The sequence below is a fragment of the Pinus tabuliformis genome, chromosome 6, assembly GCF_031772625.1.
Source record: "Pinus tabuliformis cultivar Carrire ecotype Pingquan chromosome 6, CPIR1, whole genome shotgun sequence".
Lineage (NCBI taxonomy): Eukaryota > Viridiplantae > Streptophyta > Pinopsida > Pinales > Pinaceae > Pinus > Pinus tabuliformis.
The window spans coordinates 673,233,900-673,252,015 of NC_142292.1; the positions used below are offsets into that span (position 1 = coordinate 673,233,900).

Here is an 18,116-nt window from a genome sequence, read left to right on the forward strand (position 1 = left end):
TTCAACACTTAGGTCGATCTTGTATATGATCAAGGGAGTGAGTTTGGTCTCTTGAAAGATAATATGTCTCCACTATTGACTTAGCACCTTCTTCAACTTTCAAACTCAGTGTGGAGTGCCCCACTCTTGTGGCGTTCCTTGGTCTTCAAGTTGAGTGAGATATCAATGTGAACTTTCCCAAAATTGAAGCTCCCCTTTGGAATGGTTCAATGGTTCAATTGATGTGTATGAGTGAGCTGTGAATTTTCTTAAGATTTTATTCCTGTGCATCTTTTAGTCTTGTTGAGATAATCTATTTGTGGAATATAAATTGACTAGTATTTTAGCTGCTTATCTTTGCATAACAAGCTGCTGTGTCTGACAGATCACCAATGATAAGGGATCAGTTGCAGAGGGGCCACACGAGATAGACATGCTTGTGCCATTTGCTGATGTGATATCAGTGCAAGGTCAGATATTTTGATACATTTCTTTTCTATATTACCATAAACGTAATGTTTTGTATGTTTCAAATAACAGCTAATATTGCTTTCGCCCCCTGCATTATACTATAGGAATGCCTTGTATGATAGCAAGGACACAAAATTTATATCTGCCATTATTTGTTATGTAAAGTGCATTGAGATATTTTTTTTTCATTGTCAAAGCTGGCAGCTGTGAAGAGGTTGTTGGCTTGGTGACTTTTAGTGGAACAATATTTGCACAAGCACATACTTTTCCAAGAGAACCACTTTTGCAGACCGTTGAGGATTTGAAGGTAACCTTGAAATATTTTATTTTCTGAATGGTATCACTAGTTGTATTAGAACCCGAGAGAAAAACTAGCTGCCATTTATGAGTGCCGATATTATATTTTTTGACAAACATGAACTCAAGCACATTTTATTTATCTCAACACAAATTTAAATACCTTTAAATTTTAACAGAGCTTGCCTTGTACAACAATCCGATGCCTCATGCTTTTATATTTACAGTTGAAACTTGAAAATGCATGCAATGGTGGATTAGATTTAGTCACTTATGGAAGTGGGGTTCAATTTTTGGTTTCAAAGCAGCCAATTCTTGTGGCATGAGCTCAGAGGTTACAGAAGCAGTTGTTTGAACAAAATGGTAGATTTTGAGAGTCCCTATAATGCAAGTACATAAACTCATTAGTTCAGAATACATGATAGCTATGGGCATAACAAGAGCATTAATCCTGTGTAAAAGTGGGTTCTAGATTTGGAACCATGTATAATTATTAAGGATCTCTTCTGTTAGCTTATGATTGGTTCATAAAGTCAGTTCCTTCTAACCTTTGTAGAGTTTAGACTGTTTCCTAAATGGGAAATGCATGTAACCAAGGAAAGAAAGAATTTCAATTTATACATATTGCAAAAAAGGCTTGGCATCTTCCTGATACCAAGATGGTTCTGAATTAGCACAGACAAAGAAATAAAGGAAGGATATTATAGTCAATTTATTCTGTCAGCCAACATTGGAATTGTTCAGGACTGAAATGGTTACCTCTTTAGAATTACTTAATGGTGTCTTTGATGTTGAGCTCTTAGCCATTGTGGTCCAAGTGCATATGTTATTGAAGACAGGTCAAAATATCCCTACCAATTTATCTGCTCTATTATTAAGGGCAGCATTCCACACTCTTATTATGCCAGGATTGCCATGCAGTTTCCATAATGTTGTTGATCACAGGGGTCCCAATCAAAAGTTGAAAATCAATTTGTTGATAAGGAAACATCTACAGACTTGGTTGAATTTAAAATCAATTTGGCGGAATTCATGAAATTTTATCGACTGGTAAAGGTTGAGTCTCAGATGAAGTCACTGACACACAACTAAAGGTGAATCAAGAGTACTATAAAGTGGAGATCTATAAAAATAATTTTTCAATGTATCCCTATTGTAATTCTAATCACAAGAGCATTTGCTCTGATCAAACAACTTAGTTGCATTACTTTTAACAAAGTTAACATTTAATTTCCAAAATGACTTCTTTCCAAAGAAATACTTGTACCGTAATCAAAGAAGTTCCATTTCAGAGTCATACCAAAGAATTTTGATAGAAGTTGACCTAGGATGGATTGATGTTTTAACTTTTTACAATGTATCAAATTTTCACACTTATAATGTGTCCTACACTCGCAATTTTATCAAATATTATAGGTTCACAGAGTCATCATAAGAATCCAACAATATTGTTCACCTCAGTTAGGCAACTTGAAAATAATCATATCTTTCTTTGAAATGGGCACTTACAACTCTTTTTTGTTTTGTTCTACCATAACCTTTTTTAAAATTTTATATATGTGACATATTCTCTGGTCTCACTTTCAACAAAATAATTTTATCTAATAATCGACTGGCTAGTTCCAACATAGACAAACTTATTGACATCTAGTTGACCAGGCCTAATGATACATTGTTGATTTGTTCAACTACGTTGTGTGTAGGATTTCCTCCCCCTTGGACCCACCACATTATACACCCCATCTTCAAATCTAAAGAATTGTTGCACCCTAGTAATTAGAGGTTATCGTAATTGGAAACTCTTTCAGTAAACTCTGCATGAGAGTTGTTCATATGTGTCTCTTGGACCAGCTTGAGAGGTAGAACCTTAGAGATAGAAGACACGTAAGTTTCAGATGTGAGCACCATACCATTTACCACATTTTCAGTCTTTGGGCAAGCATTGAGGCATATCATCACTCTTTGAAAGTCTTGTGTTGCTTCACAGACTTTTGAAGTGTGTGTTTCAACAAAATCTAGCACCCACAAAGTGTAAAGTCCCAAGGAGCAAGGTGTTAGCTTTATGTAACTCAAGAAGGCTAGTCACTGTCATTGTCACTGTAATAGCTCCTCATCTTACTTTGTTGGAAAATGTAACTTGGTTCGGTCTTCATTATTGTACTTGAGTCAAATGTAATATATTTGTCAAAAGAAAGTGAAAAGAATTTTTATTATTAATTTGATTTTACTTATTAAAGCATGGGTTTCATGCTTGGGTCAAATGTATAGGTCAAGCCTCCATTGTAGGCTTTAGGTTATTGTCAAAATAAATTTGTAAAGACTCCTCCATCCATCGAAGTCTCCTTGCTGTTGAAAGAATCTCCATCAAGTTGAATTTCATAAGGAGATCACATGTTGACCTACACAAATGAAAGAATATGCATGTTGGCTCAATAATTAAGACATAACTATTCACAATATTATGTTAGCCTATTTACATGGGGCAACCACTATATATACCAGCTAGGGATCTTCGCATAACACCAATCTTAGAGCTCGCAAATTTTAGAGATACATTTTCGGTGATCACACAGAAGCTCGCATAGAATCACAGATTACAAGTTTGGATTTCAGAAGGGTTTCTATTCGGTGATCACAGAGAAGTTTGGATGAATGTTTCTAGGTCTTTGCAGAGAGAAGTTCGGATATCACAGTGTGCTGTGTTCAGAGGACTTCAAGGAAAAGGTCTCGGTGCCATTGCAGAAGAAAAAGGTTCATTGTCATCTCAGATGAACTAGCATTACAAGATTCAGAGTTATCACAGTGATATCATCTTAGTGCTCGGTGCTCGAATTGGTTGGATTGGTTACCGTGGCATCACAGTGATACATGAAGGCGCTTAAATTGATTGCAGAAGGTGATCACTTTAAGGTCAAGTATGAAGAAGATTGACTGCTACAAGAGCAATGGAATTGAAGCATAACAAGGTTGACTTGATGGATGAAGGCTATCTCTAGTCTGAGTTTTAAGGGTCTTGGTCATCTCATCTTGAATCTAATGAAGGAAGAAGTTGTGACTGGGTTTTCCCCTCGAGGGGGGTTTTACCCTGGCAACATGCCTATATCTTGTGTTCTATTTGTTCCTTGGCATTAATTTTAATGATAATTAAAAGACATAATACTAATAATGAAAAACATCACAAGTTAATGTCATGGATAAGGAAAATCATTTAACTGCCATCTATATCGATTTTCCAACATGGTATCAGAGCTATGGTCATGGTCAAGGTAGTTTGAAGAAGGGCAGTTCTGGGCTAATAATATTATAGTGAGCATATTAAAGAATGAAGGAGAAATAAGTTGGATCATTTTCTGAGAATACTAAAAGGAGTGACTTCACTATAAACCAGTGTTCCACGGGGACGCGTGCCCCAGGGTTGGGTGCGCACACCCCCCGCACCCCACGCACCTGGGATGGGGGGACGTCTAGGGAAACGTTTCCCCACGTCCCCTTTTTGGGGAGACGCGGGGAGACCTAAGGGGGGATGTTTCCCAGTGTGGGGGACGCGACTCCCCACCTCAAAATGCGCTATGCGTCCCCCCTTAAATTTGCTTGTAAACAATGATTTATGACAGGGAAAACCTAGTATTTGACCATATTTCCCTACTAATGTCACTTTTACTTAAATTTTTAACAATAACATGAAATGACTCAGGATGTTTGAGAGTGGTTCTGACCTCATTGGATTTCATATGGAGAAAGTAGAATTTTAGATCTCACTCAAAATCCAGCAGACTTAATAGTTTTTCAGGAATTTAGGATTCGATGGATTGCAATGTTTCCATTGCATTTTGTCATGTACAAGGGTATGGAATTAGTATTTAATCCAGAGCACCAAGCCCTCTCTGTATTTTAGAGTGACTTTTAGACTCATCACTCCACTATTTTGAGTTTTAGCTATATCAATTTACTATTCTAGACTTTAGATTTCAGTATCTATTATAGTCTATTTTTCTTAGTACTAATTAGATTCTAGAATGATGAATTTAAATTTTAAATCAATTTAGAATCTAGAATGATGAATTTAATTTTTAAATCAATGTAGATTCTAGAATGGTGAATAATGAATAATGAATATGGATCAAAGTATTTCATTATTGAATCTCGTGGTCTATGGATGAATCATGTATGTATTAGTAAGGATGATGAGTATGGATCAATGTATTTCATTATTTAATTCAAATATGTATGTATTATTGTATTTATGCTTTCATTATAGAATATGAATTTGATATATATATATTAAAAAGGAAAAAAATTATATACCCCGACGTCCCCCTGTCCCCCCTAAATTTCCCTAAAATTTGAGGGTACTCCCACACGTCCCCTTTGTGCATCTCCCCGCACCCGCGTCTCCCTGTCCCAGAGTCTTGGTGGAACATTGCTATAAACTGTATATAAGTAATAATGAAAAACAAGAGAGACAATTTCGATGATATAACAAGTTCAAATATTTTCAGAATGGATTCGTAGCATTTTCAGTGAAGACAAAGTTTGAAAGGATCAATATTGACATTTCAGTGAAGTCACAATAAAGATATAACTTCACTATGTATTTCAGAAATGGCTTAGGTAATACCATAGTGACAGGATCTCGGTATAGTAACACAGTCTCAATGCATTCACTACTTCAGTACAATCACATGATAAAGGGTTCATCACTGTAAGAAGATATCGGTGCTACTTCAGAAAGAAGATCTCAGTGATACACCTCAGTAAGGAAGTTCAGTGCTTGTGCAAAGTGCTCTATGACAAAATATCTTTAGAGATAGGGTGAAGTCAAATCAAGAACAAGAATTGAGGTTCATTATGGTTGAAACACGATAATTTTGAAGTAGTGATATATACAGTGAAGTTGTTCATCCGGTCTACAATTCGTTGAAGAAAAAGGGTCTCAGAATGATATAAGGTATCTACTAGAAGTATTCAGTTTTAATGGAATCTGAAGTTTGTCCTATAAAGAGCACAAGGTACCAGCTTAAGAAAATCAATTAAGTACCTCATACTCAACAAGATACACCTATAACAAGTCTAATAAAATCAGAGGTATGTGTACACAAGGTACGTATGCTCATGAGTTCTTAGATTTTCAATATATCTAATGATTAATGGTTCATATAATCCTTGTTGATATCTAGTCTAGGCTATAGAATGTACTCTCTAGATAACATATTAGAATCTCAGTCCTCTCCCTCTAGGATCTACAAGTAATCTAGGATTCCAAGCAAAAATGCTTGATTAAAAGAAGGAATAACTTTTCATAAGATTTTGTCCTCCATGGTTATGTAAGAGATCTAACTTGAGAAATGAAGTATCACATGTTTTGCTTGAAAGCATGCATCATAGGTATAGAGGATCATGGCTTACACTTCAAGAAATACCTACAAGGTTTGTCAAGAAACATCTCCAGGTATGTCTATATATCTTATAAAATTCTCTTTATCTTATTTTTGAAGATTGCATTACATTACTCACATCGTTATGTCTAGCTACCTTGAATCATAGAGATTCTTGTTTAGGGTGATTCGTCTCTCAATAAATCTAGCCCCCCTCATATCCTTAATTGACGTTAAAGAACCCTGGACTGGTTCTCTGGAAAACCTCAACCTAAGGGTATGTTGACAATGTGTGAAACCCTAGCTTGCTTAGGGTTATTGTGAAATGCTATTTGAAGTTCTTGTTGATGATGTCATGTTTGGGATTTCAGTATGATCATGAAATCTTAACTTGTTAAGGTTGGATGATGTTTGTTTGAGATTTCGAACCTTTGAAGTTTTGGTATTGTAGGGTTTGCTTTGCTATGTTATGAAACCCTAGATTCTTAGGGTTTGGCTAGGGTCTATAAGAAAAACCCTTGTTATAGAGTCCTAGGAACGAAACCCTAGGTATGTGTCCATTTGGTTAAAATCCTAGACTGTTCTAGGACAAGATATGTCTAATATATTAATGTTCTCTGACATATGACGTGCCTATGCATGATGATGAAGTCCTAGATGTATGAGTTGACATTTTTGTCGGTGGTCATGAATCCTAGGGTTTGGAACTAAGCCCTAGTCAAAGTTTGTCTTTCAAGGATGATAGTATTCTAGGGTTTTGGAGTTAAACCTTAGTAGAAGTAAAAATCTCTGATGTATGATGAAAATGTGATAATTTGAGATTTGTATCTGAGTTTTGGTTGGGATTGATGTTTGATTGAAAAATCTAGGGTTTGCAACTAACCCTAGTGGAAGACAGGTCATGTTAATGACTAAGCTGTGACTGGTTTTGATTAATTCTTTTGTATGAAATCTAGGATTTGTATGAAACCCTAGTGGGACTTCTGACATATGGATTTCGAAAGGTTGTTAGATGCTGTGTAGATCTATATTTGTTTGAATTGATTCTAGGGTTTGCTATATGTTGTAGTAAGGTATGCCATACCTTTGGAAGAAACATTGAAACCCTAGATGTAATGAAAGTTGATATGATGTAGTCTAAGGTTTATGACAAAGTCCCTAGCAAGATGTTGAAGAGTATATATCTCTTGGCTATAATTAAGTTTGGGTATTTGATATATTGAAAGTCTAAATGCTTCCATTGTTATAAGTTTTTGATATGGCTAACTTCATGATCCTATAATTTTTGGTTGTACTTGCTATCTAAGTTGTGCAGGTACATCATCTTCAAGTTGGTGAAGATGATCGTAAGTAAAAGTGATGTGATAAGCGTGATATATGAATGACTCTGATAAGAAGGATGGAAGCCATGAAAGATTCTCTGATGACGTAAAGAAGAAGTAAGTCTCCCTAAGTTAAGAGGGAGTCTAGATGAAATCTCCCTAGGATAAGAGGACGCTTGAGAATATTCTTTGTACAGGAATGATTAGATCCTCTTAGATCCTCTTAGATCCTCTTAGATTAAGAGGAAGTGACAGATATGGTTCACTACTTCATGTGTCATGCACTAGACTAGGACTAACAGCGGTAAGTTCTAGTGAAGGCCATGAATAAGAGAAGGAAATTGGAGAATGCATTTTTGAGGTGCTTCTGAAAGAAGGAAAACAAGATTCGATTGAAGAATATGTTGCTGCATATGAAGTAGGAAAGAAAAGTGTATGATTGAGGAATTTTTTGTCAAAGATTCGGTTGGTAGTCCTACAATGGAAAGTTGAGAAGCAACATCAAGTTGTCTGGAAGACCTCGAAGGTTTGTATTTGATTATGTACATGTGAAAGTATATTATTGATTGGGGTTGTGTTTTTACAAGTGAATCTCTCGAAGGTTTTGATGGCACGCTGGTTTTTGATTAGTTTGATTGGGAGATATTTGTTATCCTTGATTTGCTGGATCAAGGGGTGTTGAGGCTTTGTGAGTGAAGAATTGCCTGGAAGGACATCTGGCCGACACTTTGTGTTGATGTCTAGGTTTCGAAGTTGGAAAGCTGCGTTGGTCATTAAGCTTTGACACGCACCTAGATTTCTGGGTTGATGGTTAGCAAGTAAGCCTCATGGTACCTAGAGTGGCTGAAATCTTGAGTCCATCTTATTCCCACCCGGATAGATTGCCTTGGTTAGGAGTCTAGTCCGTGGCATTGTTGTGCCTAAATTGTTGAAAGACTAATGGATAGATTGCCCTGGTTAGGAATCTAGTCCATGGCATTGCAGTGCCTAAACTTCTTCATAGATGATGTGTTGAGATCTTCCATGTACCTCTGTGATTATATGTAAATATGAATACCTCCCTAGTTAAGAGGGAGTGTTGGAAAATGTAACTAGGTTCGGTCTTCATTATTGTACTTAAGTCAAATGTAATATATTTGTCAAAAAAAGTGAAAAGTATTTTTATTATTAATTTGATTTGAATTATTAAAGCATGGGTTTCATGCTTGGGTCAAATGTATAGGTCAAGCCTCCATTGTTGGCTTTAGGTTATTGTCAAAATAAATTTGTAAAGACTTTTCCATCCATCGAAGTCTCCTTGCTGTTAAAAGAATATCCATCAAGTCAAATTTCATAAGGAGATCACATGTTGGCCTACACAAATGAAAGAATATGCAAGTCAGCTCCATAATTAAGACACAACTTTTCACAATGTTATGTCGACATATTTACATGGGGCAACCACTATATATACTTGCTTGGGATCTTCGCATAACACCAATCTCAGAGCTCACAGATTTCAGAGATACACAAAAGCTCGCATAGAATCACACAAAAGCTCGCATAGAATCACAAATTACAAGTTCGGATTTCAGAAGGTTTTCTATTCGGTGATCACAGAGAAGTTCAGATGAATGTTTCAGGGTCTTTGCAGAGAGAAGTTCGGATATCACAGTGTGTTGTGTTCGAAGGACTTCAAGGAAAAGGTCTCGGTGCCATTGTAGAAGAAAAAGGTTCATTGTTATCTCAGATGAACTCGTATTACAGGATTCAGAGTTATCACAGTGATATCATCTTAGTGCTTGGATTGGTTACAGCGGCATCACAGTATTACATGAAGGAGCTCGGATTGATTGTAGAAGGTGATCTCTTCAAGGTCAAGTATGAAGAAGATTGACTACTACAAGAGCAATGGAATTGAAGCATAACAAGGTTGACTTGATGGATGGAGGCTGTCTCTAGTCTGAGTTGTAAGGGTCTTGGTCATCTCATCTTGAATCTAATGAAGGAAGAATTTGTGACTGGGTTTTCCCCTTTAGGGGGGGTTTTGCCCTGGCAGCGTGCCTATATCTTGTGTTCTTCTATTTGTTGCTTGGCATTAATATTGATGATAATTAAAAGACATAATACTAATAATGAAAAACATCGCAAGTTAATGTCATGGATAAGGAAAATCATTTAACTGCGATCTATATCAGTTTTCCAACACACTTTAGGGTAGCTCTTTCCAACATAAGGAGGGTATCCTTCTGTAGGATCGGTAAAGCTATAAAGTGGAGACTCTAGGTGATGTTTGAAGAGTAAGCCTTAACGAAACAAGTCGTTGTAGCTATAGTGAAAAGATGAATGAATTAAGAAAAATAAGGTGATGGATACCCTAAGACCATTTCCTACCAAATTTTGGGGAAATACAGCCAAGGAAGCATGGATCTAAGAGGGCACGTTCATGAAAATATGAGGCAAAGTGTTGAATTTTGTCGCTATGGTTGGTCTTCATAATTTATATTTTAGCCCTCGATATAAATAATAAAATTGTAAGAGATGTTCTTCATGTCATTTTCATTGTTTAGCCCTTGAAAGAATTAATATGAGACATGTTCTTCATGTCAATATCAAAAGAGAAATTTTCGAAATTTGAACTTTTGAATTTTTAGCTCCAAACTTGTCAAGTCAAGTTGGCCCCAATGAAGAAACACACGCATTCAGATAGGAAGAAGACTATATATAGAGCATTCAACCTCCTCCTCAATGCACCGTTCGACCTCACACACAAGAAGATATATTCTGGGCATCCAAGTGAAGGAGAAGAAGGACAAAGAAGGATAAGAAGGACGAATTCATCTCAAGCATTTATCTCGCTCTCCTTGACTTTGGATGTGTGATTTTCTGGATAGTTTCTGGGCAGCAGGTGGAACATCAGGGAAACATGGTTGAGTTTCTGGGCATATTCTGGGAGGCTGAAATTCAGCCTAGGCAGATGTAATATTCCATCTAGCAAAATAACAGTGAATAGCAAAAACATGAACTAAGCTACAACAATTAAAATTTAACCACACATGCACAAATCAATACACCAAATAATCTGGAAGAAAATGCTGAGCCATTTTATTAATATCAAGAAATCTGGGTACTACTGAGAGGGAATAAAGGAACTTGGGCTTGCTTATGCAAGCTATGCAAAGTCCAGATGGAAGACTGATGTTCCAAGTGCTGGAGTGGCTCCCCACAAACTCTGTGCATTGCCCAAAATTTTTTGTCAACTGCTACTGGAATGGAACTAGTTTTCTGCGTGAAGAACTGCTTTGAAAATTCTATAAAAATAGCTCTGGACTCCTCCCAACCATTGTCATCAGAACCAAACCGGTGATCAAACCAAAAAACCTTGTGGACCGAGAACCGGATCGAAACTGGTAAAAAACCGAAGAAAAAAACTAGTTTACCAAAAACAAAAAATATTCATATTTTAAAGAAAAACATACATGTTCATGTGCATCCATATGTATCCAAACCATTTATACACAAATATGCGAAAGTTTTCATTTACATAGCATGTAAGGGTGCATATAACCAAAATAGCATAGAGTGCAATCCATCTTTGAACCGAAAATACATCAACAAATATGCTCTAAACGGCCTCTAGCATCCAAAAAAAATCATGCTACAACAAACGTCTACATATCATCAAAATTATTGCATATATTGGGGTCTTCGTCATCAATATAACCATTTAGGCATTAAAATAAGATAGAAAGAACATAACATGTCATGTCAAGTTTTTTTTTGATGGATGGGTACATTTTTAGTAGAGTCATGATAGAGGAGTTCGACAACCAATGACACTAGCATCAAAGTACATAGAGGTCTTGATGCTCTTTATTAAATACTAGTTCCTTAACATGACAAAATCCAATGGAAATGTTGCAACCCCCCCAATCTTGAAATCCTGAAAAACTGTTAAGTTCGCTGGATTTTGAGTGAAATCTAAAATTCTACTTTCTCCATATTAAATCCAATGAGGTTGGAACCACTCAAACATCCGAGTCATTTCATGGTAATGTTAAAAATTTAAGTAAAAGGATGAAAATGAAAGATAAAGGAGAATGTCACTTTTACTTTAAGAATTTAACATTACCATGAATTGCATAGCAATACTAGGGCCATAGGCTTGATTATTAGGTTGAGGGCCATAGGCTTGAATATTAGGCTAGCCTAGGGGAGAATTAGAAGTGGGCCAACCAACTGAAAAAATAAAAAAATAAAAAAGGCAATTTTTTACACTGGCCTGCATAGGTACAAACTACACAGAACTAGTCTTGAATTGGCCGATTCAGTACCGAACTGGCCTATTCTGGTTCGGAGGCTTGGTTCAGACTGGTTTTGGGCCAAAAACAGGCGGATTGGCCGGTTCCAATCTGGTTCTAATAACATTGCTCCCAACAAATCCACAAAAACCTGGAAAGGGTTTGGGCTAATTCCAACTGACCCGAAAGCCCCCAAAAAGTGTGAGTTGCGCTCTCTAGCTGGCTATGCACACTATAGGAAACAATCTGTTGAATGGTGCCCAAATCCTTAGCTAAAAATGCCTCCAATCTCCCTTCAAATTTCTTCTCTGGAAACACCCTTCTTCTTCAGCCCCGATCTCCCACAAACTTCTCTTCCCCAGCCCCTATGTAGGCCCTGCCAAATAATCTCTCCGCACTACCAAAATTAAGATAAATTTGACCCTCAATGCCCCGATTCCCTGCACTTCATTGCTGCAAATGCCCCACAAAATCCCCCGCATAAGGTGGGAAAATCTTCTGCAATTTAGCCCACCTAACCTACTATAGCTGATCCCCGGATGAACAATTCGAGCTGCCTCTGCATCTAGGAAATGCGTTGAACTGGGGAAAATCTCCTGCAATGAAACTCTATGTGTGGCCATAATGAAGACCCCAAATTTCCTCACTAAGGAGACACTCAAAGTTCTCCGAAATGAGGGCGGAAATTCTGCTTGGAACTCCTGTGCTAAACAACACTTCTCTTCTTGTGGTAAACATCTTTAAGAGAGTTTGATTTCTGAAATGAGATAGACAAAGATGCAAAATGAGGGCCTCCTAGTCTTATCTATAATTGCTGTTCCTCTCTCCCTTGGTGGACCCCTTTCTCCACTAGCTCGCACCTCCTTTTTCTCTCTCCTCCTCCACGTATGCGAATTGCCTTTGGATGTTCGAATTACCTTGTGGCCCCCACATTCTACTAAGGTTGAGATTTTTCCCTTTTCCTCTTAAGTCCTAATGTAAAAAATGTCTCCAATGCCAAAATTGTCAAAATTGGTTATTCCTAAGCAATTTAGGAAATTGGGGATATCACAGTCATCCCTGCCAAAATTTGCTTGTCATCAAGCAACTAAAATTCCAGATGCTGTAACACCTGTTTACCCTCCCATGTGGCATCCTCCTTAGGAAAGTCCTTCCATATGACAAGGAACTCCCTAATGACCCTATTTCTGAGCTTCCTCTCTCTCACCTCCAAAATAGCCTCCGGAACTAGTACCAAATGCCCCTCATCATCCAATGGTGGAAACTCTGTAGCGGCTACAACCTATTGTCCCAATGCCTTCTTCAGGCAAGACACATGGAACCCATTATGGATCCTACTCTCTGGTGGAAGCTCCAACTCATATGGCTGATGACCTTGTATGGTCCGTAGAAGTGAGGCTTAAGCTTCTCAGCCCCCTTCTGCATGAGAATCAACTGCCTATATGGTTGGAGGCACAAGTAGACCAAGTCCCCAACCTCAAATTGCCTCTCAACTCTGCGCTGATTTGCATATATCTTTTGCTGGTTTTGTGTAGTTTGCAAGTTATCTTTCAAAGCTCTAAGAATCTCTTGGCTTCTATGGGATCTATTCTCTAGCCCTTGGGGCCTGACTGTCTCCAAAAACCATGTTAGCAAAAGACAAAGCATCATAACCATAGAGAGCATAGAAAGGTAACATACCAATGGACATATGGTAGGTGGTGTTGTAGCAGTATTCACCAAGATGTAGCCACTTCACCCATTCGCGCTGCTACCCCGTCACATAGTTTCTCAAGTAGCCTTCCAACCACTTGTTTACTCTCTCTACCTGACTGTTAGTTTAGGGGTGGTAACTAGTACTGGGTGTGAGTTCGACCCCCACCAATCTAAAGAGTTCCTTCCAAAAGACCCCCATGAATTGACTATCCTTGTCACTAATAATGGTCTTGGGAAGTGCATGCACCCTGAACACCTCCCTGAAGAATAGATCAATCACCTATGAAGCTGAATTCCTAGCTGGAATAGCGAAAAAGTATGCAAATTTAGTTTCCCTTCCCACCACCACATAGATGCAATCACACCCCTGGATAGTTGGTAGTCCTGAAATGAATTCCATAGAGATACTCTCCCACTTTGTCTCTGGAATAGGGAGAGAATGGAGCAATCCGACCGGATGTGTGTGCTCCCCCTTATTCCTTTGACAAGCACTGCACCCCTACACGTGTCTCAAAACGTCTCCCTTGAGGCCCCTCCAAGTGGAGCGCTCCCTAATGGTTTGGTATGTCTTGAGGAACCCATGATGTCCCGCCAAAAGTGAGTCGTGGGTTGCATGCATAATCTTCTCTCGAAGTTGTGACCCTAACACCAAGTAGATCTTGTCCTTATAATATATCACTGCTTCCATCACCCAATACCTGTCATCTCCAAATGAGCTATCCAAGATCTTGCAATCACACCCTTGGATAGTTGGGAGTCTTAAAATGAATTCCATAGAGATACTCTCCCACTTCCTCTCTGGAATAGGGAGAGAATGGAGCAATCCGATCGGATGTGTGTGCTCCCCCTTATTCCTTTGACAAGTACTACACCCTTGCACGTGTCTTAAAACGCCCCCCTTGAGGCCCCTCCAAGTGGAGCGCTCCTTGATGGTTTGGTAAGTCTTGAGGAACCCATGATGTCCTGCCAAAAGTGAGTCGTGGGTTGCGTGCATATTCTTCTCTCGAAGCTGTGACCCCGACACCAAGTAGATGTTGTCCTTATAATATATCACCACATCCATCACCTAGTACTTGTCATCTCCAAGTGAGCCATCCAAGATCTTGCATGTCTGCTTATTCTTGGAGTACTCCACCAAAAGCTACACCCTCCAAACTTGGGTGATGTCCGTGAGAGAGAGAGTTGTGGGCCTCTTGGGTAGTGCATCCATCACTACATTATGCTTACCCTTAACATACTCTATCTCAAAATCATATGCCTGGATCTTGCTGACCCACTTCTGCTGCCTCTCATTAAGTTCCTTCTGCTCCAAAAAGAACCAAGGACTGTTGTCATCCGTCTTCACTTTGAACTTGTTACCTGCCAAGTACTAACGGAACTTGGCCAATGCATCCGTGATGGCCAGCATCTCCTTATGATAGGTAGAATACAACCTCTCATACTCATGAAGTTTCCGGTTCTCAAATGCTATAGGGTGCCCTCCCTGCATCAACACTGCCCCTGTTGTAGCTCCTAGAGACAACCCCTGGGTTAAGGAGAGGTTAGTGCCTAGGACATCTTAGTCTCTCTTGAAGATGACTCATTGCTGCTCAAGAGATGAATGAAAAAATGATTTTAAATCTAGTTCAATTACCTTTCACAAAGGTAGATTCAAACATACACATAGACAATATAGATCATCCCAAGAATAAATGTCCAAGTTTGGTGGCCTACACATAGTAAATGCAACTCAATTTGTCGTTGCAGTAAATATGGGAAGGGGGAAAGTAAGGAAGGAATTCAGCACAGAGGGCTGGACAGACCCAAAATCCTAAGTAATAAATCCCAACAGAATTATGAAAGAATAAGGAAATGAAGTGCAGAAATTATGGAGCACATTTTAAGGTTTCCAACTCAATATTTCATGCTACAGTATAACATAGTAAATCTGTAATCTCACAGGTATTGTCTGCTACAATATAACATAAGTAAATCCATGATTTATAAGTGAATCCAACAACTACTACTTACACAATTTCTGAGGAAGAGAAACACATATGAAATGACATACAAAGGAAGAACACATACTACACATTACTATGCTTGGAATCACCAGATCTTCTTCATTAATCTTAAAAAATGGAGTCCATATCATAGGTTCAACACTATTGAAATTTGTATAACAATTACCACCTCATGAACAAGCAATTGAACCAAAACTTGGAACCTCTTTCTCTACAAACAAAACTCGAAATCTATGAAAAGACAAAATTCAGACCCCTGAAAACAGAATTTCGGAACCTTTCTAATGAGTTTCTTCCCTCTTTTTATAGGGAGAACCAAAGCAAAACAACTTACAAAATATCTTCAAATGTTACAGCTGTCTGAACAACACAACTATCTGAGCATGCAAATGGCCTAATGATTACAAAACAAATCCGATTCTCTTCTTGAAAATGCAAAAATTTACAAAATAACAAAACATGAGAAACGTGAGGTGTCATGATGGACACAAAAAAATATCTCCAATGCCAATTCCTCTGATTACCTTTGATCGGGCCACGGTATCCCTCCACGGTTATCGACCAGTTCGCCTGTCGCTTTCTCCCTTTAACAACTTGAAACTTCCCCTCTTAGAGCTGGCCGTGATCAGGTGTGGTGGCATTGAAGGTGCCCCGTGACATAGCTGTTGACCCATCCACCCCTTTATTACCTTTGTGGTACACTATCAGAGCCCAATACATCTCTTAACATTTCCATGGTGCAATTTTAGAGCCGAGGTGCATCGTAACTTTATTTAAAATGTCATTACAAAAATCCAAAGTTCTGATGCCTCAAGCCCTTCTATGCTTAGCTCCTTATTGCTCATACACCATAGAACCACTTCCTGTGACCACCGGTATAATGCTTAGGTGTTGCAGTATCAGAGCCTTCGTCCATCATAACTCCATTTGAAACAAATGTTACGAAATCATATCATCCCGATGCTCTTAGCCCCTTTGCTCTTAGCGCCCCTCTTGTTTTACCTCCATGGGACTGCCGCTTGGGACCACCAGTATAATACTTGAGCGCTATAATATTAGAGCCTTCCTTCGTCATAACTTTCTTTAGAAAAGTCTTACGAATTCATAGAGTTTTGATGACTTCACCCCCTTTTGAGTTTGGCTCCCTTACCGTTTCTCCCCTATATGACCGGGTGTTGTGACCGTAGGCTCAACACTTGGATGCTAAAGCCTTCAGGCTTCTTTTGGGGGCCTATCTTCGTTTGTATTTGCTATTGCACCCTTGGTTCCTTTAAGTCTCCCACAACCATGAGCCATCAACACATCAGAGCTCTTTTCATCGGAAGTTCTTCGAATTTGAAATTAAAACAAAGTTACAATGTCTCCCTCTCCCGATGAGCTCCATAGCACTTGGGTGCTGCCTTGGTCCACACCCTTGGTTCTTTGGGCCCTCATGACCAAATGCCAACAACACATCGGAAGCCCCTCTCATCGGAACCTTTTCAAAAAGAAATTGCACAGGAGCTTCGATATTCAGCTCCCCATATGGTTCATAGCACTTAGGTGCAAAATCTCATCTTCGCTCTGGGTTCTTTGGATCTCTCATGATCACATGTTAGTCTGCATTGGAAGCCCTTCTCATCGAGACCTTTTCAAAAAATGCAATTTCAAAGGGGTTTCGAAAACTCCGACCTCTGATATTCTACATAGCACCTGGGTGCTTCGCCCTTTCTACGCCCTTGGTCCTTTGAGTCCTCATGACCAAATGCCACTTAACATCGAAGCCCCCTTTATCAGATCAGAACTTTTTATAAAACAATTTAAACAGGGGTTACGAAATCTCTTTCCTCTGAAATGATGCCACGCTAACATCATTATCTCCATGTGGCACCTCCCTAGTGGTGACACGTGTCACCCAAATTTACCCCATTAGGCCCTCGAAAATGCCGAAACTGACTGCCACGTGTCCACCTACGACCACGTCACGTTGACGTCATCTGCCTCGTTAGTTTCTCGGAGCCAATTATCTGTTGCCATGTGTATTCTTCAGAGGAGAGAGTAAAAGGCCCCCGGGTCCTCGGATTTTCAACGATTTCCTTTTCTTGGCAACCTTGGGGTTGTTTAAAGAATTTCAATTTCTAAGGAGTTAGGAAACTCTGATATTCCGATATCATTTTGCTCCGAGGTCCAACCTTCCGATGTTCCGATAGAGCTACCCTTCTTCTTGCTCTGATATTCCCTACTCCGACATGTCATTTCAGGTCCCTTTTAAATTAAATGCCTTCCTTTCTCATTTCGACCTCCGAATTTCGACATTTCCTCTTGGCATTTTGGTTCCCTTCTGAATTCCAGCTCCGAAATTTCGGTTCCCCTTTGATTTCGGCCTTCTTTTATGGCTTTAGGACTTAGGCTCTCCCTTTTGGTTTTCCCTTTGGAACACCAAGATTGCACCCATCCTTCCTTGTACTAGGGATGAAAAATAGGTTTGTTTGACACAACTATAAAATGGTATGATAGGTGACAACAACCCCAATGCCTACACCGGAAGCATCACACTCCAAAACAAAGGGCTGCAAAAAATCAGGCAACGTCAACACTGGGCAGCTACTCATCACCACATTGAGGCACTTAAAGGCTTCCTGTGCAACATCTATCCAATAAAAAGATCCTTTCTTTGTGATATTTGTGAGGGGTGCTGCCAACTGTGATAACCCC

General features: G+C 38.9%; 1 protein-coding gene across 3 annotated transcripts in view; it reads left to right on the forward strand.

Moving 5' to 3' along the window:
* Window positions 1-18,116, forward strand: part of LOC149260428 (oxidoreductase, zinc-binding dehydrogenase family protein) — a 305,468-nt gene that overhangs the window by 160,786 nt on the left and 126,566 nt on the right. For all 3 annotated transcript variants that reach the window (XM_089420726.1, XM_089420724.1, XM_089420728.1), the window contains exons 7-8: window positions 365-449; window positions 648-757. In XM_089420726.1, coding sequence (XP_089276852.1) covers window positions 365-449; window positions 648-757 — 195 coding nt within the window. The remainder of the gene's footprint in view (window positions 1-364; window positions 450-647; window positions 758-18,116) is intronic.